Source organism: Rattus norvegicus, chromosome 17, assembly GCF_036323735.1.
Source record: "Rattus norvegicus strain BN/NHsdMcwi chromosome 17, GRCr8, whole genome shotgun sequence".
In the NCBI taxonomy this organism is placed as follows: domain Eukaryota; kingdom Metazoa; phylum Chordata; class Mammalia; order Rodentia; family Muridae; genus Rattus; species Rattus norvegicus.
In genome coordinates this window covers 55,955,602-55,983,489 of record NC_086035.1, presented here as the reverse complement: position 1 = coordinate 55,983,489, position 27,888 = coordinate 55,955,602, and the positions used below count along the sequence as shown (strand labels likewise).

The 27,888-nt window shown below is 42.5% G+C and overlaps 2 protein-coding genes across 14 annotated transcripts in view; one reads left to right on the top strand and one right to left on the bottom strand.

The window, feature by feature from the left end:
• Positions 1–727: 727 nt before the first annotated feature.
• Ggps1 (geranylgeranyl diphosphate synthase 1) lies at positions 728–24,740 on the bottom strand. 7 transcript variants are annotated; one of them, XM_063276199.1, is made up of 6 exons: positions 24,516–24,654; positions 17,665–17,757; positions 15,300–15,370; positions 14,013–14,558; positions 12,414–12,528; positions 728–2,821 (listed from the first exon to the last, which is right to left on the bottom strand). In XM_063276199.1, exons 2-6 carry the CDS (start codon positions 17,732–17,734, stop codon positions 2,781–2,783), a joined length of 843 nt encoding a protein of 280 aa, XP_063132269.1. In that variant the 5' UTR covers positions 17,735–17,757; positions 24,516–24,654; the 3' UTR covers positions 728–2,780.
• A 367-nt stretch (positions 24,741–25,107) lies between these two features.
• Positions 25,108–27,888, top strand: part of Arid4b (AT-rich interaction domain 4B) — a 124,475-nt gene continuing 121,694 nt past the window's right edge. For 5 of the 7 annotated variants that reach the window (XR_361039.5, XM_008771766.4, XM_063276774.1 and 2 more), the window contains exons 1-2: positions 25,198–25,336; positions 26,119–26,173. Coding sequence is in view for 6 of the 7 variants with exons in the window: in XM_008771766.4 (XP_008769988.1) it covers positions 26,168–26,173 (6 nt within the window). In the remaining variant the exon portion in view is untranslated. Of the gene's footprint in view, positions 25,337–26,118; positions 26,174–27,888 lie in introns of all 7 variants that reach the window. The other 2 variants (NM_053421.3, NM_001414215.1) reach the window with 1 other exon arrangement.

Here is a 27,888-nt window from a genome sequence, read left to right as displayed (position 1 = left end):
GAAGGGAGTCTCCCCCCATGGAGTCCTTCTTGCCTCATTTTTGCAAGAATAGAAAAGATGAGTGATTGGAGGTTTTCCATATCTCATATTCAAGATCATAGCTCTTTCAAAATAAGGAAACAGAAGCCTGGAGTGCTTCCAAAAGCCATGTCCCAATAAATCAACAGGGTGTTATATGCCTTTAGAAGTATAATATCCCAGACTTTTTGAATTTGAAATTGTATGGGATTTGTCTTGAAGGAAAGTTAGAAATTCTCACTACTTGCCTGGTGGCATAGTCCTTTAACCCCAAACACTCAGGAAGGGAGGCAGAAGTAAGCAGTAAGTGAATTAGAGGGCAGCCTGGTTCACATAGGGTGTTCCAGGCCATCCAGGCTACATAGTGAGATCCTGTCTCCAAAAAGAAGAGGAGAGGAGCAGGAGGGAGAGGAGGGGAAAAGGAAAGAAAGGGAAGACAAGGGAAGAGAAAGGAGGGGAGGGGAAAGAAAAAGAAATTTTATTCATCATTCAGCTTTACCCTGGGGTGGGATTTTTTTAATGTGATGAGATTTTTCAAAAGCATAATGTCAATATCTGTGAGGATCTTTGCCTCCTTGGTTAACAGTTCTCTATTTTCCTAAGGTATTAGTAAGGAGAAAAGGAACATTCCGGATTCTCTTGGGGAAGCCCTGACTTGCACTCAAAATTTTTTCCAAAGACTTCTGTTCCATATGAGAACACACATGTATTTTTGTTGTATTTGTTTATTTATTGGTTATTTTATTTATTTTACATTTCAAATGTTAACTCCTTTCCCAGTTTCCCATCCACAAACCCCTTATTGCACCCCTCCCCTGCTTCCATAAGGGTGCTCCCCCACCCACCCACTTCCACCTGACTGCCCTAGCATTTCCCTGCACTGGGGCATTGAGACGTAACAGTATCAAGGGCCTCCACTCCCACTGATGTCAGATAAAGCCATCGTCTGCTACATATGCAGCTGGAGCCATGAGCCCCTCCATGTGTACTCTTTGGTTGGTGGTTTTGTTCCTGGGAGCTATGGAAGGGCTGGTTCTTCCTCTAGCATTGCAAACCCCTTCAGCTGCTTCAGTCCTTCCCCTAGTGCCTCCATTGGGGTCCCCATGCTCAATCTGATGGTTGACTGCGAGCATTCACATGCATTTCCTGAATGCAGCAAAATGCTGGGTCCTGTTTACATATGCAGTCTGGTAGTCTGTCTTTTTATTGGGTATTTGAGTCCATTGATGTTGAGCGATATGAAGGAATAGTGATTGTTGTTTCCTGTTATTTGTTGTTAGAGGTGGAATTATGTTTGTGTGGCTATCTTCTTTTGGATTTTTGAAAGATTACTTTCTTGCTTTATGTAGGGTGTAGTTTCCCTCCTTGTGTTGGAGTTTTCCATCTGTTATCCTTTGTAGGGCTGGATTTGTGGAAAGATATTGTATAAATTTGGTTTTGCCATGGAATAGCTTGGTTTCTCCATCTATGTTAATTGAGAGTTTTGCTGGGTACAGTAGCATGGGCTGGCATTTGTGTTCTCTTAGGGTCTGTATGACATCTGCCCAGGATCTTCTGGCTTTCATAGTCTCTGTTGAGAAGTCTGGTGTAATTCTCACAGGTCTGCCTTTATATGTTACTTGACCTTTTCCCTTACTGCTTTTAATATCCTTTCTTTGCTTTGTGCATTTGGTGTTTTGAATCTTCTGTGACAAGAAGAATTTCTTTTCTGGTCCAATCTATTTGGGATTCTGTAGGCTTCTTGCATGTTTATGGCCATCTCTTTCTTTAGGTTAGGGAAGTTTTCTTCTATAATATTATTGAAGATATTTACTGGCCCTTTGAGTTGGAAATCTTCATTCTCTTCTATTCCTACTAACCTTAGGTTTGGTCTTCTCATTGTGTTCTGTATTTCCTGGATGTTTTGGGTTAGGAGCTTTTTGCGTTTTGCATTTTGACTGTTGTGTCAATGTTTTCTATGGATCTTCTGCACCTGAATTCTCTCTTTTATCTCTTGTATTCTGTATGACTCCTGTTCTCTTTCCTAGATTTTCTATCTCCAGGATTGTCTCCCTTTGTGATTTCTTTATTGTTTCTATTTCCAGTTTTAGATCCTGAATTGTTTTGTTTAATTCCTTCACCTGTTTGGTTGTTTCCCTCTAATTCTTTAAGGCACATTTGTGTTTCCTCTTTAAGGGCTTCTACTTGTTTTATATAGTGTTGGGGTCTTAAGATACACAATTTTGTGTGTGTTAAGCATTGTGCCAACAGCATACCCAGCCCTATTCATTCATTCATTCATTCATTCATTCATTCATTCATTCATTCATTCATTCATGTGTGTGTGTGTTAGTCTGTGTACCTATTTGTATAGGAACATTTGTGTGTTAGTATGTATGTGTGTGCCTGTCATGCCAAGGGTTAATAGTAAGTATCTTTCCTCTACTGTTTTTCACATCACCACTACCACCACCATCTCGTCATCATCACCTTCATCAACATTTTTGACAATTCTAAGGAGACTTACACATGCAAAGCTAGCACTATCCCTCTGAGTTACAGCCCCAGCCCTTGAACTTTACATTATTTTTTTGTATCTATTTGATTGCATGTGTGGGTGTTTTGCCCACAAGTATGATGTACACCATATATGTGTTTTGTGCCTCCGAGTTCAGAAGAGTATATCAGATCAACCGTCTGGAACTGGAGTTGCTGGTGCTGGTGAGTTTCCATGTGGCTGATAGGAATTGAACCTGGGTCTTCTGCAAGAGCACCAAGTGCTCTTAATTACCAATCCATTCCTCCAGACTCCTTTTTAACCTATCTGAAGTGAGAGACAAGGTCACACTGATTTACTAGACTCACTGGCCATGAAGTTCTGGGGATCCCCCAGACTCTACTCCCCCAGTTTTAGAGTTACAGATGTGGACAGCACACCTAGCTTTCCTGTGAGCACTAAGTATCTGAACTCTTGTCCTCAAGCATTTTACTTACTAAGCTGGCTCCCAGCATCTTCCCCCTGCTGGAGTTTTTGTGCCTTTTCCCCACCGTACACACAAAACACATTTCTTCAGGGCTTGATTTCTTTTTCATTGCTAGGCCTCCATGGCCTAAATATAGCCTGGTGCTAAACTAGCACTCATTAAATATTGACTAAGGGGGGAAAATAAAAAAAATTAAATATTGACTAAATGAGTGAATAATGGGACTCAGAATGGATTTACTGTACACACTTAATCTTTCTTAAGTTTGAGCTTCCCTTGCCATGTTTTAAACATTAATTAAAACAAACTTATCCCTATGAGTCTGACATGGAGAAATACAGGGCTATGAAAACTGAATGACCACCTTAATGATTTGAAGTCACTGATGATAGCTGTCTTTGGAAAGATGGAGAGAAGGGGAAGCCAGAGATGTGGGGAAATGTTAAAGCAAGGAGACAGGAAGATTCAAGGTGTGGGTTCAGTGAGTTGAGTGAGATGGCTTTGCAGGTAAAGGTGCTTATTGCTAATCCTGAGAACCTAAGATCCCCAAACCACACATATTGAAATGACTCCTAAACACACACACACACACACACACACACACACACACACACACACACACACATACACACACACACACACACACAGAGAAAGAGAGATGGGGGAAGGGGACAGAGGGAGGGAGGGAAGGAGGGAGGGAGGGAGGGAGGGAGGGAGGGAGGGAGAGAGAGAGAGAGAGAGAGAGAGAGAGAGAGAGAGAGAGAGAGAGAGAGCGCAGAACCAGAAGAATCCAAATTTTAAAAGTGCATGTTCCCTGGATTTCATCTCTAGCTCTGGCAGATGGTGGTAGTTAGATGATAGAGAAGATGCAGGAATTTGGTGGGATGTAGGTAAGAGTTTATGAAGGTTAAATGAAGGTCTAAATCTGTGACCCAACATGCTCTGTGGAAGCCACACTGATATTGAAGGTCCTGCACACTGACTGACTTACTGATTGGAAGACCTGTGGATATTGTAGATTGAAACCTACACTATGGTGGGTGCTTTAGTTTCCTTCCCTTTGTTGTAGTACTGAGGACTGACTGACCCTATAGCCTCCAGCTTTCTGAGCAAACATTCTGCCGTTGACTGTATCCACAGCCTTCTTTTTACTTTTATTTTGAGATTTTGAGGTATGTTTCACTGAATTTTCCAGGCTGAGCTTGAATTTTTTATCTTCTAGCATCAATCTTCTGAGATACTTAGATTACAAACCTATACCAATTATGGCCTTCTCATCCCCTTTTAATAGCTATTCACTATCTCTGACTTAACATTTTGGTTACTATTAGGTAAAACCTTAGAATTCATTGTTAAACTTTGCAGATCATTAGCTTCTACCAAACCCTAAGCTAAAGAGAGCATCTGAGGGTAGAGGTGGGGTCAGCAGAAAAGAGTACCTGTGGAGTACCCAGATTTGATTCCTAGCACCCATAGCACAGCTCATGACTATCTGTAACTCTAGTTCTGGAGGTTCTAGACTCAGGCTGTCTTACTGCCTGAGAGCACCAGGCAAACAAGTGGTGCAAAAACATGCAGGCAAATACCCATACACACAACATTTTCTTTTCTTTTCTTTTTTTTTTTTTTTTTTTGGAGCTGGGGACCGAACCTAGGGCCTTGCGCTTGCTAGGCAAGTGCTCTACCACTGAGCTAAATCCCCAACCCCTACACAACATTTTAAAATTGGTTTTAATTTTTTTTTTAAAAGAGGGAAACCTGGGACGGGTGGGCAGTGGAAGGGGGTCTGAGTAAATAACAATTTAAAAAGGAGCTGGGCATGGTGGCACATGTGTTTCATCCCAGCATGCTGAGGGCAGAAGCAGGATGATATCTAAGTTCATGGCCAGCCTAGTCTACAGTGAGTTCCAGGACATCCAGAACTAAATAGAGATAACCTTGTCTCAAAACAGACAAAAACATTAAGATAGCATTTGAAATCTAGAAATGAGACCCTTCTCTTCTACTGTGACCTATCTGTCCAATGTCCCCACCAAAATATCTGGTAAATGTATGAATTTATGATCCTCATTTGTTCTGTAAGTATGCCTAAGTCAGGGTAACTTGAATCCACGTTCTCAGATTATGGCCATTCATACTTAAAAATAAATTCTCACATTCTCTTTGGAGCAAGAACTGTGTTTTGTATCAACACTTTTGACAACGACAGGCTTTACCTTCTCTAGAGGAGTCCCCAGGAGCCCCAGGGGTCGGGGGGGAGAGTGAAAGAGATGGTAGAGGCCAAAGGAAGGTGTCCAACCTTCAGGAACTGGAAATACAGATGGGTGTGAACTGTCATGTTCTGCAAACGCATTGCTGGAAACCATACTAAGGTTGAGATGTTGAAGGACAGGAAATTTATAGGTGGGATCTAATTTCTGTCAATCCCCTGTGCTCATTTTTCTCTGACTTCACCTCTTTCCTCTTCTTTTGTGTGTGATGTTCCCTCCTATTTCTCTTTCTCTTTCTCCTTTCTTTCCTTCCTCCCTCCCTTCCTTCTTCCCTCCTCTCTTTCTTTTCTTTTCTTTTCTTTTCTTTCTTAAACAGCCCAGGTTGGCCTTAAACTAAGTATATAGTCGAGGATGACCTGACCTCCTTGTTCTAGGGCCTCCACCTCCCAGGTGCTGGGGATATAGGTGAATGCCACTGTGCCATCTTATGCAGTGCTGGGAATCAAATGCAAGGCCCTATGTTGGCAAACCTCCTTTCAACTGAGCTCTATTCTGGTGAACCTGTCTTAATTTTTTTTTTTAGAAAAAGGAAACAGATACTGCTCTCAAAATTATAAATTCACAGTAGAAACAGCTAAGCTCCTAGGCAAGGAGATCCAGATTTTGATTTTTTGTCCTTCTTGCCTCTTCTTTTGAATCTTGTTCTTAGTGTGAAAAGCAATTTCAAAAGATTGTTTATCAATAGTAAACAAAAAAGGGAGCTGTAAGCCCATTGAGGCAAGAGTGGCTAGGCCTCCCCCTCCAATACACAGCCCCCAGCCTTCTCTATGACAGTAACAGCTGTTTCCAGTCCCTTGAGGCAGGAGACTGGCCAGGCCCCACCCTACATAAAAGAGCCCAAGATTAGGGCACAAAATCCTTCCAGTCCCAGGCACCCTGGAATCCCCCAACCCCACCCCCAAGTGAGAAATCCTGCCTCATCAGTTCTCTCCTCTCTGGAGCAGAGGCAGCCACCTCTATTGTCCTCACCAATAAATCTTCTGTGTTAGGTTGTCATGCAGTGTTTCTCTGTGCTATTCCGACTCCTGACCGCCAGGACCCCTTTTTCCTCCCCAGAGCTGTCACACGCCAGATCGGCAACATTACAATACTCTGTACATTTAAAAAGAGTGTGTGGGTTGATCAGCCACCCATAGGATCATTCAGATTAAACTAAGGGCGATAAAGTAATTGGTGACAAGATGGGAAAAGGCAATCACTTTCAGCAAGTATTAGGAGAGGGGCTCAAAGGTGACCGTTGACTGCTGACACATGGGTAGGGTCCACCTGTGGATGGAAGTGTAGGTTCTTCGGCTCTGCTGAAGAACTACAGATTGGAGGGCTAACTAGAACTTTGGTGACTATAGAAAAAAGACTGTAACAGATTGAGAGCCCAAAACATCCTGGACTATCTTCAGATCTTTTAATAACCATCTACTAACAACCTCGGTATGTGGCCTAACATTTTGTGAATACAAGGCACAACTTGTGGAATGCATGCTTTTGTTTTGGTTCTTAGAGACGGGGTCAGTCAGGGTCCAGACTGACCTTGAACTTGCTATATGGTACAAGCTAGTCTCAAATTCACAACTGTCTTGGTTTTGTCTTTGGAATTGGGTTATAGATATGTGTCACCCCACTTGGAATGCACGGTTGAGCTTGCAGGGCAGTAGCCTGGCCCACCTCTAAAGCTGAGGATGTTACAAAGTAGCGCCTGAAGCTCGGCACACAGGAAGCTCGGCACATAGGAGGCTCGGCACACAGGAAGCTCGGCACACAGGAGGCTCGGCACACAGGAAGCTCGGCACACACGAGGCTCGGCACACAGGAAGCTCGGCACACCCGAGGCTCGGCACACAGGAGGCTCGGCACACAGGAGGCTCAGCACACACGAGGCTCAGCACACAGGAAGCTCAACACACACAAGGCTCGGCACACAGGAAGCTCAACACACACAAGGCTTGGCACACAGGAAGTTCGGTACACACGAGGCTCAGCACACACGAGGCTCAGTACACACGAGGCTCAGCACACAGGAAGCTCAACACACACAAGGCTTGGCACACAGGAAGCTCGGCACACACGAGGCTCAGCACACACGAGGCTCAGCACACACGAAACTCAGCACACACTTCGTCCTGCTGTGGCTACAACCTTCCTGACATCTCTAACTGCATTTGGGAAATGCACTGATTCGTGACTTTTTGCTCTGTAACTGTCTAAGTTTATGAAACTGGGCAGGGGGCTGGTTCAGCAAGTAGTTACTTGCCACCAATCCTGAGTTCAATTCCAAGGACCCATATGGGAGAAAGACGGAACTGATTTCCACAAGTTGTAAAAGCTGTCTTCTGGCCTCCACGTGCAGGCCATAGCACATACACACTAGATATAATACATTTAATAAAGAATGTTTTTTAAATTTGTAAAGCCTTCTTCACAGAAACATGCCATTCAGGGTGACATGATTTTGTGTAGCTGGTGCATGGACACTCATATTTGGCTCAGAATTGGTTCTTCTATCCCCTTCAGACTTGTTTTGTATCAGGACAATGATAAGTAAAAATTAGATGGCAGAGTGCTGGATCATGGTAAAGTGCCTACCACACGCGCAGGAGGACTTGGATTCCGATCCCAGCACACCGATGTAAACACTGAGTGTGACGCAGATCAGTAACCACAGTTGGGGAGGTGGAGAAAGGCCCATCCCTAGAACTCAGCGACTAGGCAGCCTAGCCAAATTATTAAGTTCTAGATTCAGTGAAATACCCTGTGTCAAAAAATAAAGTTGGGGCTGACCAGATTGCTGTGTGTATCTGCTGACTTGTTTGATTCCTGGAACCCACGGTGGAAGGAGAGAACTGACTTCAAAGTGGTGTCCTTTACTCTGTATATGCTTTGTCGCATGCATGCACCAGCACCCTGACACACACTAATGACAAATAAAACTATTAAAAAAGAGTAAAACGTGACCAAGGCAGAAGGAAGAGGCAGGGGGATCTCTGTGAGTTTGAGACCAGTGTAGTGTTGCAGAGAATTCCAGGACAACCAGGACTACAATGACCCTGTCTAAAAAATAAAGTGATCAAGTAAGTTACTTGGTATTGACCTCTGACCTTCATGTCCATATATACTTGTGCACATGTACCTGTGCACACAGGTATACACGCCTGTGTGAACATGTAAACATAATACTATGTGGTGCGGGGACCTGATCCCAGGTCCTAGGCAGGAGCAGGTGTTTCTAACTGTGGTGCCACCTTCAGTCCCTACTAAGCACTCACTGAATGCTATAACTGTATTTATTCATTCTTTACCTGCAACCCGCAGCTTTACAAATCTTAACTGGCCAAGTTTCAGGCTCTGGCAAATTAATACAGTTATCATACTTTTGTGTGTGTACATGTTTATAACTGTATGCATATATGTATGAGCATGTGGATACCAGAAATCAAGATCAGGTGTCTTCTTCAATAGGTTTTTCACATTATTTTTTAGACAGGTTCTCTCTCTGCCTTGCAACTTACAGATTCAGTTAGAATGGCTTCCCAGGGTATCCAAGGCCTCTCTCCCCCTCCTCAACGCTGAGTTTATAAGGCAAACATTAAAATACATTACACTGTCACATTCTGCTTTTATGTGGATGCTGGGGATCAAAACTCAGATCCTCATGTTTATGCAAGTACTTGACAGTCTAAGTCATCTTTCTGTTCACATTTACACTTTTATCAAATCACAAATCTGTTGTGATAATAATAAAAGAGTGGTGGAACAGTTCCCATGCATACCCTGGCGGTTGCCAGTTGAACTGGCGCTAATTTATCTCAGATTAGTATCTCTCCTGGTGGCTCTCTGCTAGCCACAAACTCTCTGGTTCCAGCTACCCTGCAAAATCATGGTTCTAGAAGTCCAGCAGCGGCTGGCCTATTGAAGCTCTCTGCCGTGGACTCTGCCCACATTTCCAGCAACTGCCCCCTTGTAGTTAAAGTATAAACTCCCAACTACCCAGTAAAATCAAGACTCAACAAACTGTAACCCAACAATCAGATTTATATTTTAAATTCTCAATCTATAATACATCCACACAATAAACTTATAACCAATTGATAAGGATATAAACTGCCCTCCTAGATAAGATAAAACTTGCCTACAGAAGTCCATCCCAGCTATCTTGGCAATTCAAGACCACTTGGATCTGGGTCATCCTTGATTCCCTGCTTCTCTTCCTCCTTTCTCCTTCCTAGAATTCCCCCACCCCCACTCCCCCACCCTTCCTTCTCATCCAATGATAGGCTTCGCCTTATCCTGGACCTGCCTCCTGCATTATGCCTCCTGCATAATGACTCCATCCTATACAAATCCACTTTCACAAAACTTTGAGAAAATCTGAGTTTTTAAAAATTCCTAATTTGTATCTCAAATGCATGTCTTACTTCAATAATACCCTGCTTCCTTAACTCAGTATTTCTGTTTTTTGTGATTAAGGTCTGAGTATGCAATCTATCTGGGCCCCAACTTCCTATGGAGGTCAGACTGTTCTTGAACTACGATCCTCTTGCCTTAGCTTCAGTGGTGGTTTTACAGGCTTGTCTAGTGTCTTAACTCCATTTTTTAATGTCCAGTTGTTTATAGTCAATTGACTTAACCTGTGAGATTTAATAAACACACCATTACATTCTTAAAAAACACTGGCATCTTAGAATATTCATTAAAGCCAATTCTCTTTAAAACACTCCAATTTACAATTTCTATTAAGCAACTGGGCAAGTTTCAGAAAGATTTAATACATCTTCTTACAGCTTATCATTAGTACTAAACTACCTCACTGTGGTGGTTTAAATAAGAATAATTCTCTATGCTCATATATCTGAATACTTAGTTGCCAGGGAGTGGAATTCTTTGACAAAATTAGGACTTGGAGATGTGGCCTTGTTGGAGGAAGTGTGTCACAGGGGTGGGCTTTGAGGTTTCAGGACCTCGTGGCAGATCCAGTCTGCTGCCTACAGATCAGGATGCAGTTCTTAGCTACTGCTCCAGGGCCAGGAGTGACACTATGTTTCCACCAGCTGATAACAGACCAACTGAAGCTGTAAGCAAGCCCTCAAATTAAATGCTTTCATTTATAAGAACTGCTTTGACCATGGTATCTCTTCACAATAGAACAGTAACTAAGACACCCCAAAGAGATTCAACAATCTCGTTTCATAGATTATCTCCTCAGACACAGCTTCCTTTTTAAGTACAGTGATAAACAATACAAAGTTGGTGATTCTTCTAAAGTAGTGTTGCATACAGTATGCTTTGCTGGGAGTGACGATGGCACATGTGTTTAACCTCTGCACATAGATCTCTGAGTTCAGGTCTACAAATCAAGTTCTAGGCCAACAAGGGCTACAGAAAATAAATAAATACATATATACATATACATACATACATTAAAAAAAGCATGATAAACATTTCCTAGGCACTTCTGTGTCAGTGCCAATTAAGTGTTAGGAAATACTGTACGGAGTGGACTTGAACAAGTTAACATTGAAATTCCTAACTGATTTTTTTTTTTTTTTTGGTATTTTTTTCAACTAAGCAGTACACAGTAAAACAATACCTTCACATTATAGCTAAGTCTCAACATATTGAATAATTTAAAATGATGAATTAAGATGAGCAGAGTGAGTCTGTAGTTAGCCAAGCGGGATGGTAGGGTTGAAGAAGCAAAATGCTCACTATATTATAAAGGGCTCATTATTTTGAGCCTTCTTTTGTTTTTTGTACTTAAACTGTTTTTTTTTTTGAGAGAGAGAGAGAGAGAGAGAGAGAGAGAAAGAGAGAGAGAGAGAGAGACCCTGACCTCACTATGTTGCCTTGTCTTGCCTGGAACTCTATGTATACCAAGTGATAAGAGATCTGCCTGCCTCTGCCACTTGAGTGCTGGGATTAAAGTTGCATAAATACACATGTCTTTCCCTTTTCTCTTAGCACATAGCTTACAATGAGCTCTAGGATCCCTGAGAATTATAGCCTGGGATATTACAAGGCCTCTAGAGCTCAAGAGCTACTTTGGCCTAGGGCTGCAGGGTAAACTCAAACAAAATCCAGGCTAGTCCCAGCCCACTATGTAGCCAATAAGGACCCTCAACTTTTGATCTCTATTGCCCCTAAGTACTAAGACTACAGGCATGTGCCACCTCATATGGCTTACATTTTTGGAAGTAAAAGGAAGACTACTTGAAGTAAATAATTTGAAGAAAGTTAGGAGACTCCACATGTGATAGGTGGAGAATGGAAAAAGATAATAAAGGACAATAGATTGCTAGGTGAGGACTCCTCTTCTGCTAGGAAAGAAAGAAGAGACAAACAATACAGGTTACCCAGGATAGGAGGTTGCTAAACAAGCAGCAGTGGCCACAACAGCAGCCAGGAAAACATTCCCTGGCAGCACTGGCTGGCACAGGAAGCAAAAGGCTGAAGGAAGATGATGAGGTCAACAACAGTTTAGACAACAAAGCCAGACTTCAACTCAATGAAATAAACGCTTTGCTGAGTCAAGAGATTTATGGCAATACAACTGACCTTTATTCTTGCAGTTTTGATATAAAAAAAATTAATGTTCTGAAACTGCATAAATTATAAAATTTACAGTTTAAAAAGTATGTCTCTGACACAGCAAAATCCAACATTTCTCTAAGAGTTTATCTCAAGACTTTCTTAGGCAGGAAAAGCATTACTGTAGCACAAATCTAAGCATATAAAGTCATGTTATTAACTTAACTAAGCTACCCATGTTCTGGGTCTCTTCAGATACTTCTTTTCGTTTTTTTAAACGTGGTGTTTTGCTTCCATGTATGTCTATGTGAGGGTATCAGATCCTCTGGAACTGGAATTATAGACAGGTGTGAGCTGTGGTTACTGGAAACTGAACCAGGACCTCTGGAAGAGCAGCCAGTGCTCTTAACCTCTGAGCCATCTCTCCAGCCTCCTGGGTCTTTTCTGAATTAACATTTGGGACCACAAGCAAATAAAGAATGAGATTTTGATTACTGGAAAGACAAAATGACTCTAAAAAGGTTCTCAACTCACTGTTAAACATTCTTGTTACCAACAAAGGCAAGAAAAGAACAACAAAAGAATTATGAGTTAGCACCAGGCCAAAATTAATTTAATTAGGCAAGGAAATAAATTGACTTACACAGTCTTTGCCAGGCATCATGGTAGGACACACATTTGATTCTAGCACTTGAAGAGGCAGAAGCCAGGCTAATAGATCCTGGAGTTCTAGGCCAGCTAGAATTGCATAGTAAAACCTGTCTCAAGAAATAAAAAAATTTGGTTTTTTTTTTTTTTATTTTCTTTGGACACAATGTCCCCTGTCACTCAGACTGGCCTCAAACTTATATATATATAAGAGCAGAGTATAACCTTGAACTTCTAATCATCCTGACTCTACCTCAGAATGCTGGCATTACTAGTGAACTCCACGAACATCTTTTATATTATTTTCTTTCTTCAAAGAAACATTATACACAGATACTAATCAGATTGGGTCAGAAAAATGTTACAAGAAAAAACACAAACCAGAAAAAAAAACACAAACAAAAAAACAAAACAAAACAAAAAAACCAAGACTAGGTTGTGAATTGAACTTCATTAAGTAGAACAGCCTCTTTTGTCAAAAGGGTCGATTTGTGGGGTGTCAAGCATGGAAACAAGCAAGGTGGTTGGAAAAGTGCCTGTGTATTTATTTTGTCTTTTCAGACTTTGGTACAGGACTTTAGAGATAAAACTGAGGTACTCTTGGCACTATCATTTAGGGAAAAACAGCAGTTCTTTGGTCTTTTTAGCCAACTAGCAAGAGAGACTAGCCTAAGAAATCCATGTTTGAATTGTCATCTATGAACTGGAAACCCTCCATTCACTGTTAGAAAGCAGATAGTTTCTTGGAAGATAAGTCGTTTTTATTGACAAGCCCAGTATATGTGGGGTAGTAGGAAGAGCTGGTCACATTCAGTGTCTGAAATTTATGACCCTATATACCTATATATAGGTATACCTGTATATTATGTGTGTGCCTGGTGCCTGAAAAGCCCAGAAGATTATGTGGAAATAGTTACAGATGTTGGTGAACTTTACTGTGGGCCCTGGAGATGGAACTTGGGTTCTCTGGAAGAGCAGCCTTTTAACCACTGAGCCATCTCTCTAGCCCTCAATTTTGTATTTTGTGCAAAGGGATTTTGAAAACAAAACATTTTACACACATTACCCTCATTTACTCAATTTTTGGAGACTAGTACTTGAAAAGATAAATGGGAAGAAACCACTTCTCATTTTCAACTAAAAGAAATTATTGAGTCTAATCAAGAATGACTAACATTGGGCTAGAGAGATGGCTCAGTGGTTAAGAGCACTGACTGTTCTTCCAGAGGTCCTGAGTTCAATTCCCAGCAACCACATGGTGGCTCACAACCATCTGTAATGGGATCCAATGCTCTCTTCTGGTGTGTCTGAAGACAGCTACGGTGTATTCACATACATAAATAAATCTTAAAAAAAAAAAAAAAAAGAATGGCTAACATTATTCATTTTCTTCTGTGAACATCTTACTTAAATGCTTGACTAAAGCCACTAGTGAAGGGTTCCCACCGCAGGCCTCGATTTGTTTGTAGGCTTTAGCTTCGAGCTCTCTAAGAGTGTATCGCGTATATTCAAAAGAACCTACATCCTCCAGGTACTGCACACAGTACTTTTTAATGTCTATATTTTCTGTTCTTTGGCGCAGGATGTTCTGTACCTGGGTGCTTTCTGGCCTTGACCAAATGGCATGAATAGTAGGAAATGAGAACTTTCCTTCTGTCAGGTCTTCACAGAAACTTTTGTTTTCACTGTATTCTTTGGAGTGTAGATTGGCGTAATCATCTCTAATCTGGAAGAAGAGCCCAAGTGTGTCCAGCAGTGGCTTTAGATCTTCTTTGTAGTCAGAGAACAACTGCATGAGGCCTACGGCTAATCCAAACAAGCCACCTGTCTTCTGCAACACCATGGCTTTATATTCTTCTTCAGTCGGACAAGTGTAGGTATCTCTCCAGTAAATATCTAGGCCTTGTCCCTGATGAAGTTCCAAAAGCTGTCGTGTGAAAAGCTTCACTGCATCTGGGTGATCAAGTGTTAAGACTTTTTCCAGGCCAAGGAAGTAGACATAATTGGCAGAGTTAATGACAGATGGGACACCATAGATGCTGTGAGCAACTGGAAAACCACGTCGGAGCTTTGAACTGTCTTCAATATCATCAATGAGTAAACTGGCATTATGCAACATTTCAGTCACTTCAATGATAATCTAGAGAAAAACAACCAAAGAAGAAAATTTCACTAAGGTGCACACACACACACACACCCCACACACACGGATACAGAAAAAGCTATTGTACATACACACAGAGAATTTTCTTGTGTTTGTGTCAGTGTGGCGTATGTTCTTGTGAGGACAGGTGCCCTTGGAGGCCAGAGACATCAGATAAACCTGGATCTAGAGTTAGAGGCAGTTGTGAGGTGCCGGATGAGGATGCTGGGAATTGAACTTAGGTCCTCTGCAAAAGCAGTACATGCTCTTAATTAATATCAGTGCCATCTCTCTAGTCCAGATTTTTTTTCTTTTGAGACATGGTCGTCCTATGTAGCCAGCACCTAAGTTGTGGAATTCTACATGTATACCACCATGCTTGGCCCAAACAGTTTGTACTTGATGATAGTTCCAAATTAATTAATGTCTCAGTTATCTTAAGCTTTTTACAGCTAATATACATTTTTATATAAAGTATAATTATATTATAATATAAAAATGTATTATATAAAATATATTAAGCAGCCTTAATATATAATATGGTAAAAGCATTAACAAAATAAGAGTCTTGGAGTACTTTTTTTCTGGGACATCTACTAATTCCTTGGTGATTCAATGGGAGGAGCACTGCCTAAGGACTGGGCATGTGGCTCAGAGGCAGGGTACTTGCCCAGGTGCTGAGGGTCCAGAATGTGCCCCAGTAGGACAAAAAGAGAAGTAGTCAGACTGCCTAGATACCTGTAGCTTGTCTTCTGGAACTTTCAGCCAGTGATTAAATGCCTGTGAAAGTTTGGTTCTCACCTGTTTACCTGCAATTAAAGCATAGAATACGACAAAAAAAAAAAAAAAAAAAAAAAAAAAAAAAAACCACATTATTTTACTTAAAAATTATTTTAAAAACATTTACTTAATTGCGTTTGTATGTACATGTGTACTCCATGGTATACTTGTGGAGATCAAAAGACAGTCTGCAGGTTGTATGTGGGTCCTAGGGATAAACGTCAGATCTTAGGCTTGGTGTCAGGTAACTTCACTGGCTACGTTACCTAATTGGCCTCCAAAATGTGATTACAAGGAAAACTGATAAACTTGCTTCAAAACTGAGCAGACTTAATAAAACAGTCCCATCAACCCATTTCCTTCCCAGTTGAGTAGCCCTCAGATTCCCCACTGTAAAGGGCACAGTGGGGCTGAACTTACCCTCTTCATTTCACCATTCAAACTACACCTGGGTGAACGGAGGGATGACTCAGTGGTAACAGGCACTCCCTGCTCTTGTAGAGGACCAGGACCCAGTGTGGTTCCCAACATCTATCGTAGGTGGCTCACAACTACATGTAATTCCAAGTTCAGGAGATCCAAAGTTACTAACGGACCCTCTGTAGTCCTCTGTGTGGACCCAGCTCATACGTGCGTCCTCCTTACTCCTAACACACATATGCACACAACTAAAAATCAAAAGTTTTTTTTAAAATGAAAGTCTAAAGCATTTAAGTGAGTTTTAATCTGAACCACTGTACTGAAGATGGAATGGGCATCTTTAGAAAATACAATTTAATCTCTTATTTTTCTGAAAATCAAGAAAATCTGTTCAAGGACAATTAGCACTATCTATCACACAAAACTTCAAGAATTTTGCCAATGAATTTCCTCACAAGATTATTTGTCACTTTGCCTGGTGGTGGGGGTGGCATTTAATCCCAGCATCTGGGAGGCAGAGGCAGGCAGATCTCTGTGAGCTCAAGGTCAGCTTAGACTACAAAGCAAGTTTCATGACAACTAGGGCTGTTTACACAGAGAAACCCTGTCTCAGAAAAAAAAAAATCTATCATTCCTTTAAATTAAGATTTTAAGAGTAACTTTAGTTTACATGTCCTCCATTTAAACAAGTGCTAGCCTCCTGTGTCGACTAGGTTTTAGCGGCCTTTTCTTTTTTATACGGAGCACTTGAGAAATGTCTTTAGGTAGTAGATGCCAATAGAAGTTAAATTAACCCAAACAGAAAGCAGTTACAACTAGTTCATTTTGTAAAAATATAGTGTGAGCTTCTAATACTGTAAATTCAGAACAAGGCTCAAGAAAACAACTAAATAAAAGTTAACTTTCAGCGGCTGGAGAGATGGCTCAGTGGTCAAGAGCACTTGCTGTTCTTCCAGAGGTCCTAAGTTTGATTCCACGCATACACATGCTGGCTCACAGGTGTACCTCTACGCCTAGACCTAATGGAGCTGCGTCCTCCTCTGCCCTCTCAGGCACAGGGATAGACTGGGTTGCACAGACACACACACAGCCAAAACCTCCATAAAACTCAAAAAGGGAAAAAGTTGTTTTAGTTTCGGTGTAGTGATGCACACCTTTAATCTCAGCACCGAAAAGACAGAGAGATGGATCTTTGTGAGTTCAAGGTCAGCAAGACTCTGACTCAAATAAAAAAAAGTTAAGTTTCTGGGGTAAAGGTGTTAGGGCCAAGCCTTATGACCTGAATTCGGTCCCCAGGATCTTCTGAGTACCACATACATTCCCACTAAATGAACTGAAGAAAGAGGGAGTTGAGATGGACAGATGGCTGAGGGATAAAGTCCTGTAGAGGAGCTGGGTCTAGTTCCAAGCACCTCCATCAGGTGGCTCATCATTGGTTGTGATTCCAGCTCCAGAGATCTAACACCCTCTTCTGACCACAGGCACTTATACTCATGTGTACATACCCTCCCACAGACACAAAATTAAAAGGAAGAAATAACTTTTAGAAGTGGCCAGAGCATACCTATAATCCCAACAATTAAAAGATGGGTAGGAGGTTTACCACAAATTCTAGGCCAGCCTGGGCTACAGTTGAGTTCTAGGTCAGCCCAGGGCTATACTAACAAGATTTTTGTCTCAATAAAACAGAAACATTTCACATACAGTTTTTTGAGTAATTCCTCTTATAGTGGTATTAACTTACACTAGAAGTTCTCAAGAACAAGAACCATTTATATTTAATTTTACATTTAAATGAGTACTCTCTGAAAACCATGCATGCTCGCTCTATCTATCTATCTATCTATCTATCTATCTATCTATCTATCTATCTATCTATCTATTAATAACAACTATTTGTTACCTGGTAATTGAAGTAAGTACTTATAAGGCTCTAGAAGAATTCTTTCAGCTTTCTCTTTAGTTTTCTCCATGTTTTATTAATTTCAAAGTTGACCTGTTAGAAAGGAGAAATATAAAAATGATCTCACAAATCAAATTATCTTTAAGTGTTAGATGGCAAAGGACTTTTTGTCAAGATACTTTTTTGGGATGATAGATTTAAAATTTTATTTATACAGCAAAACATTACATGTATAAAACCTTGCAAAAATTATGTAAAGAAAGCAAAAGGAGGCAGCCACAAAAGAACAGGCTGTATGATCCTATTTATAGGAAATGTTCTGAATCAGGCAACCTATACAGATGGGAAAACAGGTTAGTAGTTGCTGGCTAGAAAAAAAGACTATTACTAATGAATTATAAAGGTACATGTATGTATATAAAGAATCAAAATGTTATTAGATACGGTGATGTCTGTACACTGTGAATATACTAACAAAAAAAAATCTAAATTTTAAAGAAGTTTTTTGAAGAAGGTCTTACATTATAGCTCAGCTGTCCTCAAACTTGTGATCATTTTGCCTCAGGGTTTTCAGTGCTGAGATTACACACACACACACACACACACACACACACACACACACACACACACCCCCCACCATATCTAGTTTAGTCCTGAGATACAGTCTTACTATGATGCCCAAGATGGCCTTGAAATTATGGGTTCAAGCCACCAAACCCACCTTGAACATATACTTTTGATGGTTGCTGTATAAATTATACCTCAAGTTTCTAAAGAAAAATTCTTCAGTCTACTGATAACATTGTTCAGTTGATTTTGAAGTAATTTTCTTAGATGACCTACAGTAAAATTTCCTAGTTAATTAATCATAAAGGACTTAAATTGTTGACATCAAATAAATTCCAAAACAAATTCACAAAAAGACATTTCTATAATGATTCCAAATTAGCAAATGCTCTATGATTAGGATAGGTGTGCTTTGTGAGGAATATTTAAATCAATAAATTTTGGAGGGTTTTTTTTTTTTTTTAGATTTTATTTATTTTATGTGAGTACACTGTCCCTGTCTTCATGCACACCAGAAGAGGGCATCAGATCTCATTACAGATGGTTGTGAGCCACCATGTGGTTGCTGGGAATTGAACTCAGGACCTCTAGGAAGTGCAGTCAGCGCTCTTAACCACTGAGCCATCTCTCCAGTCCTGGAGATTGTTTTTAAGGTGCATGCTCATTTGAATATTATTATTTCGTATAATTAGTGTTGAAATATTTTTAATTCTGCATTTACTTTAATACTTCCTAGAATATAAATCACGGCATGCATACATGTATTTTTTGAGACAAGATATATTTTACCTGTGCTAGCTTTGAATTCCTTCCTGACCCTTCTGCCTCTTCTCCCAAATACTGGGATTACAGAGCATGTCATAATACCCAGCTTCGATCCTGGCCTTTGCAGGGCTCTCCTTTACTGGTGAGTCTTCCATTTCTTTGCAAATATTGATTTTTACTTTTCTCCACAGAGTCTGTTTTTCTAGTAACTATGATGCCTCTGGCAAGCTTTAGGTGTTATGAGTTTTGTCTTCTTTGGGGATGACCATTTTGGTCTGTAGGATCACAAGCCCTCTTCCAATAACCTTCAATGGATTCACTCTGTACATGTAAATGTAACACCAAACACAATACGGTTATAGATGGCAGTTTATGATTACTGCTGGGCAAAGTGCTGCGTGTCACAGGTCGGTGTTGTCAACTTCATGGGCTCTAGAGACAAGGACAGTTCTCTTGAATGTGAATCCCATGGATTGAAAAACTCAGGTTGTCAGACTTGGTGGCAAACCCAGGTAACTAGAGCCATCTGCTGACTCCATACACAAAATTAAGACAGAGAAGTTAAGAACTGAAAACTATCCTGAGCACAAAACACAGCACTGAAGTATGTGGGCACTCACATATACAATAAATACCTGTGATAAACAAAAAAATTTATGTGTGCATGTGTGTGAGTACATGTTTGCATAGTATATAACCTTGGGTCTTCTTCAATCATTTTCCATCTTATATTTTTATAGCTGAGATTGGTCCTATCATCGAATCCTGGCCTTTTAATTTAACTGGCTAATGAATTCCTGGGATATGCTTGTTCTGGCCCAGTCTAGTGCTGGGGTTAGGAGTTGTGGAACTTGGCTTTTACAGGGGGATCTGAATTTAGGTCCTTATGCTTCGTAGATGTTTCAATGACTGAGTCCATCTACTCTAGTAGCTCTTTACAGATAATATATGAAATCAAGGAATGAAAGTGATGCATTTATTGTTCAGGTTACTCTTTAGGATCAAACTCCCCCCCCCCCACTTTTATTTTATTTTTTAAAATGGGCTATTAGTCCCCTCCTCTATCTTGTTTCCTCTTACTATTTATTTATTTATATTTATATTTATATTTATATGTGTATACTGTTGCTGTCTTCACACACACCAGAAGAGGGCATCAGATCCCATCACAGATGGTTGTGAGCCACCACGTGGTTGCTGGGAATTGAACTCAGGACCTCTGGAAGAACAGTCAGTGATCTTAATGGCTGAGCCATCTCTCTAGCCCCCCTATTGTTTTTTTGAGGAAGAATTTCTCTATGCAGTTCAGGCTGGCCTAGAATGAACAATCCTTCCTTAGTCTCTACAATTACATGTGTATCATGTCCAGTAAGAAGCATACTTTAAAAAGTATTCATTTATTTAATTTTGTGTGTGTGGTTGTCTTAGTTATTGCTTTTATTGCTGTAAAGAGACACCATGACCAGTTGGGTGTGGTGGCATATGCTTTTAATCCCAGCATGCAAGTGGATCTCTATAAGTTTGTAGCTAGTGTGGTCTGCATGGTGAGATTGAAGACAGCTGGTGCTATGTAGAGGGACCCTGTCTCAAACAAACAAACAAACAAACAAACAAACAATTCTCCCAATAAAAAAACACTACCATCACCAACAAAACAAACATGATATTACAACTAAGGCAACTCATAAAACAAACTATTTAATTGGAGGCTTGTTTACAATTTCAGAGGGTGAGTCCATTATTACCATTATGCTGGGGAGTGTGCAAGTAAGCAAGCAGGCAGGAAATCATGGCATTGGATTAGTAGCTCAAAGCTTATATCTTATGCATAAACCAGAGATAGAAAGCTAACTAGAAATGGCATGGGCCATTGAGGTATGAGTGTGGTGGTGGTGGTGGTGGTGAGAACAGAACTGAGACCCTGAGGGTCAACAGAAAGAATGGAAACAGGCAACCTCAGGAGGTAGCAGGGGCGTGGGGAGGACCCTCTAGAATGTACCTGGGAGGTTAGAGACTCTCAGGAATCAAATGGAGGAACCTTAGATGAAATGCCCTACAGTGGGGAGAGGGAACTTGTAGAGCCCACCTCCAGTAGAAAGACAAGACATCAAGTGGAGGGATGGGGTTGCCATCCCAAAGTAAAAAACTCTGACCCAGAATTGTTCCTATCTAAAAGAACTGCAGGGACAAAAATGGAGACGAGCCTGAGGAAAAGGAGGTCCAGTGATTGGCCGAAATTGGGATCCGGCTCAAGGGGAGGCTTCTAGGGTTGACATTATTACTGATGCTATGGTGTGCTTACAGACAGCAGCCTAGCATGGGTACCCTCCGAGAGGCCCAACAAGCAGCAGAAAGAGTCATATACAGATGTTTACACCCAACCAATGGACAGAAGCTCGGACCCCTGTGGTTGACTTAGGGAAATGCTGGAAGAAGCTGAAGAGGGGGGCAACCCCATAGGAAGACCAGCAGTCTCAACTAATCTGGACCCCTGAGATCTCTCAGACACTGAGCTACCAACTGGGCAGCACACACCAGCTGATAGGAGGGCCCCCCACCCCATATATAGAGCAGAGGACTGCCTGGTCTGGATTCAGTGAGAGAGGATGCACACACCTAGCCCTTGAGAAACTTGAGGTCTCTCCCAGGGAGTGGGAGGTGTGGTGGAGTGGGGGTGGAGAGATGAGAAACAGCTAGTGGGAAGACCAGGAGGGAGTTTATGACTGGATAGTAAAAAAAGATTTAAAACAAACAAACAAACAAACAAACAAACGGGCCTTTGAAACCCCAAAGCCTACCTCCAGTTGCAGGATTCTTCCAATAAGACCACATCTCCTAATCCTACCCCAAACAGTACTACCAACTAGTGATGAGTATTCAAATATGAGCATTTGGGGGCCATTCTTACTCAGGCCACCACAGTGGTGTAGGTGGAGCTTTGAGGCTGACATTCAGTATTTTATTTACTTTCTTTCTACCTTAGTTTTTGAAATATGGCTCTTCACTGAACCCAGAGTTTGTTAGTTTGGCCAGAATAGGTGACTAGCAAGCCCCAGCGATCTTCCAGCCTTTGACTTCCCAGTGCTGGGATTCCAGATGTGTAGTCATTTCCAGCTAAAAAGATGCTAGGCATGAACTCAGGTCCTCATGATTTCACAGCAAGCACTTTATAAAGTAGTTACTGAGCCACTTCTCTGGCCTCAAGAGCAATATTCTTAATAAGTCAGTTATCCATTAAAAAAATCAGCAACTCATGAAAACAAATCAGTTCAGCAATATGAATTCAGGGAGATATCCGAAGTAGAAAACATCTAGCCAAATGTGGTAGTCTATATCTGTAATCCCAGCGGCTGGGAAGTGGGGAAAAGAAACGGGTCCAGGGCTAGCTTGGGCTATACTATATGTCGCATGTCCTCACTTCCGAAGGAAATGCTCTACGTTGGCCTTGACTGGCGGTTACTATTAAGTACATCACAAGGAAAAGAATGCTCATAAAAGTATTTCAAATACCAACTTAGTAACACTTTTTCTTTCCCAAGACAGGGTTTTGGTATGTGTTCTAGACTGGCCTGGAACTCCCTACGCAGTTGAGTATGGCCTTGAACTCTTTCCTGCTTTGGCCTCTGGAGGGATGGATTACAACTGTTAATGCTGGACATGTTGCTTGGTTCTTAGAGGTTAACTATAAAGAAGATGCAAAGAAAGGAGAAAATGTTGGTAACAGATCATTCTGGAAAAGGATTAAACATATGGTAAAATATATATACATATTTTAGTTTTGGGTGAAGTCTGAAGGCTAGCAACTTAGGGTGGCACCAAAAAACATGCTGCTATCTTGTTTGCATCCTGGAAAACACATTTGACATAACTTAAAATAACTCAAGAATTTGGCTCTGAGTCAATAGCAAATCACGTTTTGCACAGAAATGAAGAATTCTTTAAATTCTCAAGTTTTCCTTATCTTTAATATTTCTCTACCAGTGATGAATTAAACACTATTTCCTTTGCTCACTTACATTTAGCAATATTCATGTAAGTCAATTAATGTTCTGTCCCTGAAAATATTTACATATAGTATTATCGGTGGTGGAGTAAACATGAGAACTTCGACGTTAGTACCAAGAGACGGTATGTTTTGTACTTTTTTCTTAAGAGCCTATAGCACTTTGAGTTCTATACACTCTTGAAATTTTTTTTTTTAAATCCAGAACTGTTAATTTATCACAGAATTTTCAGCTCCTCATATACTAGACTTAAATTTAAGAGGTAATAATGGCTAAGTGGCACAAACTCAGTTAATTTTATGTGGGGTCACCACAGAATGTCTCTGTGAATCTGACACCATTTTCCCACTTACAAAATGAAAAGCTCTTAGGAATTTGTTCAAAGAGTAGACTAGTATTTATGCAAACATATTTGTTTTTCCACTGTAGAAATGCAACTGCAGCTGCCTCTCTGATCTTCCTCTATATAATTTTCTTTTTGAGACAGTGTTTATGTGATCCAAGCTAGCCTGGAACTCATTCTGTAGATCAGGCTGGTCTTAGGACTTGTCAGCACCACAATGCTAAGCTCTTCTTCTTTTGAGTGAGTTATCATTTTAGCAGTTCAAAACCCAAGATATCCTATTGTTCACTGGACCACTGGACCAGATAAAAACTGTTTTTAATTTTTTTTTTCCTTTTCTGGAGACAGGGGCATCCTGTGTAGTCCAGGCTTGCTTACAACTCAAAGTAATCCTGTTTCAGTCTCCAGGCTGCTGGATCAAAATTCCTTAACCATCCTTCCTCACCTCTCTGGGCCTCAGTTCTTCATACTGGGAAATCTTTTTCCTGAAACTGGTTTCCTTTCCTTAATAACTCCAGCTGGTTTCTTGAGCCAAGCTTAGTTCTCACTCTCTCAGGGAAGCCTTTCTATACCTCTCTAAGCCAAAGCTCTAATTCACATCCTCCTATCATGCTTCACTTTGACTAGACTTCGGTTCTGGAAGTTGTACAAGATCCATCCCGTCTTTCCACATGAGGACTGAATGAATGCTTCTCCTAACACCTCAGAGGGTAAACTCAGCGCATCAAACATTCATACGATATTGAAAACTTGATGCAAAGTCAGTGCCTGGCCCCCCCCCCCCCCCCCTCTCTCAAATAGGCAGGCTCTGGCTTGAGACTAGCTAAACAGATAGGGGCCACCGAGAAGCTCAGCTGTTAACGCGCACAGCAAGAACCTTTGACTCCAAACCCGGGGAACGATGGCTCTGAAGGAAAAAAAGGGGCTCCAAACAGACATTGTAATAAGCTCGCGGGCCGGCTTCTTCCCTGAGCTGCACTGGTGGCCCTTCCACTTTTCCCGAGCTCCTCTGCCTCTCCCTCAGCCCAGCACCGGGCCGCCAGTCACTCCGACCAGGGTCAGCATCCGGGTCCTCTCTTCCTCCTTACTTCTTCCTCTTTCGTACCGCCCCCTCCCCCGCTCCCCATGCGGGTACCACCCCCCACCCCCCCTGCCACCGCGCTGCTGCTCACGGTTCCACGATGATCTCAGACTTGAAGCCGCCGAAACGAGACTAGCAGTACCCACGCCAATTCCCCACTTTATTGTTCAGACTGCCGCTCTTCCTGAAGCTTTCTTGGAGCCCTCCCCCTATTTCACACAGAAATCTCCGCCCTCCTCAGCGGCCAGCAACGCCGCAATACTCGGTGTAAGAAAATACGCCATCCCTATCACACTGCGCAGGCGTCGTATGCCACCTCCCCTCTGCCTCATGGCCGCGCCTCCTTCAGCTCCCTGCTCTCGTCGAACGCAGGCAAGGGGGCATTGCGGTCTTGGTAGTTCTAATATCCGTAAGTTTACCGATTGACCTGGAAGAATGGACTACAATTCCCAGAAAGCATTGAGGCATAACTTTCTGTTTCCATAGAACTGGTGAGTAAATGGCGTCGTTGTTTGCATCGCTCAAACCAATAGAAACTTGCAAGAGGCGGGCTCCAAAGAATCCTACCCAATCCTAGGTCGTCTAAGAGGCATCCGGGAAAGAGGTAGGGGAGGGGAAAAGAACCGAGGGGAGGGGAGAAGGGGCAGGGGGGCCAGAGTGGGGGAAAGCGATGTTTGCCCGTCAGTCGAGTCCGGAGTGAGGAGCTCGGGCGCTGGAGCGGAGGGAGAGTCTCCAGCCGCAGCTTGGTGCCGCGACGGCCACTGCCTGGACTTCTTCCCGGAGGGGGCCGGAGAAGGTCGGCTGCCGTGTTCCTCCGGAGGACAGTGAGACCGGGGCCCGGACCTCCGTCCGAGAGGGATTTTTTGTCGCCCCCTCCCCCCGCGAGGGAGCCGGAGCGGCCGCCAAACAAAGGTACCAGTCGCCGCCACGGGAGGAGGAGGAGCCGGAGTCCCGGTCGCCGGCGGACCCGCCGCTCCTTCGCTATCTCTCCCTTGGGCCTGCTGGTGTTGGGGGGTTGGGGGAGGCAGATCAGTGGGCTCTGGCCGTAGGGCTCAGACCTCGTCTGCGCCCGAGGTAGGAGCATTCTTTTCTACCGGGTAAGCTCCGGGCCCGGCCGCGCACCGGGGCAAATGGCAACGGGGGCTGAGTCGGCGTTCGCAGCGGGGCCTCGGCCTCCCGGGACCCCCGCCCCCCGCGGCGCGGAGCCGGAGCCGCCCTTCCCGGGCCGCACCGTGGGCCCGGCGGCCTGGCCCGCGGGAGCTGGATGTCCTCGGTGCCGGGTCCCGGCTCCCACTTGTGGGCCTTCGCTCGGGCGGGACGCGGGCGGGCGCTGTGGGGCCGAGCCTCCGCAGCCCGAGGGCCCGCCGGTTCACTGAGGGCTCAGTCCCGGGGCTCCGGGCATCGCGGTTCCGTAGGTTTGGACAGTTGCAGCCGCGCTTCAGGCCGCGCCGGACCCTGGGCTTGTTGTGAGTTTTCTTCTGACAGAAATGGCGTCATCGTGGAGGACGGGGAAAAGTCCGTGGAGTCGCGACAATGGGGCGGCAGGCGGTGGGGGCGGTAGGGGCGATGGGATGGCGCGTGCCTGCTCCGGGCTCCTGGCCCCACTCGGTGCCGCCCCCGCCACTACGGCCCGGGGCGGGGGGGGGTGCTGGGGTGCCATTGGTGCTGACCGGGTGTCTTTGTTTCCCCTTCAGGTGCAGGTGAAGCGGGTGTCGCCGTGGGGATCGCGGCCCCAGAGTCACCATGAAGGTAAGGCGTCACTCAGCCAGTTTGAGTGGCTTTCGAATTCAGGAAGTGTAGGGGCTGTGGCAGGCCTGTGAGTTTTGCAGAGGCAGGTGTGTGGAGTGGCTCAGTGTGGAGCTTTCCCTGGAGACAGAGGGTCATCTGGAGCGAACATCCACAGGCTGTGTTGCGAAGTTGTGGAGTCAGTTAAGAGATAGCAGGTTTCCCAAATAGAACAGCGCCTTTTGCGTGGAACCGAAAGAACAACTGCACGAATTAAATAAAGCATCTTAAATCGTAAAACAGAAAGCTGGTCTAGTAACCTGAATTTCGAAACAGTAGTGGGTCTGTCTGTTACAACGATGAAAGAAAATTTCATTTGATTGTGTGACCAGGACCGTGAATTTTAAGCAGAAAGCCAAATATTTTGAAGATGTTTCAAGTACTTCGGTGCTCTTTACTTTTAGAGAGCTGATTTGGCCTGTTGTACCTTGTATTTCTAGGTAGTTTGGGTTGTTTATGGGTCATTTTTCTATAGGTTGATGTTCTGGATCTTGGAGTTGACTCATGATCTTTTAAGATATGTTGTGTGTAATGGTCAGGTTCTACTGAAGTAAACATGTTGACCACAGAATAGTTTCTAAGAAATGTAAGTGTCTAAGAAGTAGTCTGTATATTGGTGGGATAAATCATAGCTATTTTAGTTTTTCTTTTTATCATACTGGTATGAAAAGCTTTAGGTATCTGGAAAATATCTAGATTTAGCTGGTGGACCTTTGATACTAGAATATTTTTTCTTTAAAATCTATTACAAATTCAGATATACCTGAAAAACATGTGTGTGCTTATAGAATTGAAATGTTAGAATGTAAATGGCATCTACTTTTGACAGTTCTTTCGGGATTTTTTTTTTTTTAAATTTTTTACACTTGTCTCCATCGAGGATTGCTTTTGTAGGACTGCATCCAGGTACAGTTTTAAAAGCTTCTGTTTGTAGAATACAAATGCTGTTGCCACTTAAGTATTTGCCTTAAGTAGTAGACCTTTTTAAAGGTCCCCCCCCCCCTTTTTGAGTTTGGGGCTCTGTAGAGGCTTGGTTTTTATTTTCTAAGTTCCTGTCTTTCACATGAATGAAAATGTAGCCAATGTTATATGAGAAGGTGAAACATTTTTGTTTGTCACAGATATACAACCTGTGTGAAACAGTGAAAAGTGAGTGTATTAGGAAAAAGTGTTTTTAGGAAAAGCATGTATCTGTCTTGTTGGGTATACCTGGAGAAAAGTTTTAAGTTGACTGATACATGTATAATCCACAATACATTCAGAAGCTGAATAAATGTTATGATCCCTTCCTATTGTGGTATCTGGCACATCTTGGATTCTCAGTAAATGTTTGTTTGAAAGGGATGTACTAAATTGAAGATGTTGATTTGTTTTTTGTTTTTCTTAATTTTTATTTTCTGTGTAAATTTGCATTTTCTTCTTTAAAGAGAAAGGAAGGAAGGGAGGTCGGTCGGTTGGTCAGGTGTGAGGGTGCATGACTGTTAATCCCAGCAGTGGAGGGAGGATCAGTAGTTCAAGGACAGCCTGGGTTGTTATACAGTGAGTTAGAGGCTATCCTGGCCTACATATTGAGTTGAAAGGCAGCCAAGTCTTCAGGAAACTCTGTCTCCAACAAGGAATCAAAATAACAATGAAAAGAAAGTATACTGGAAATTTTAGCCTTAAAAGTTTCATGGCTT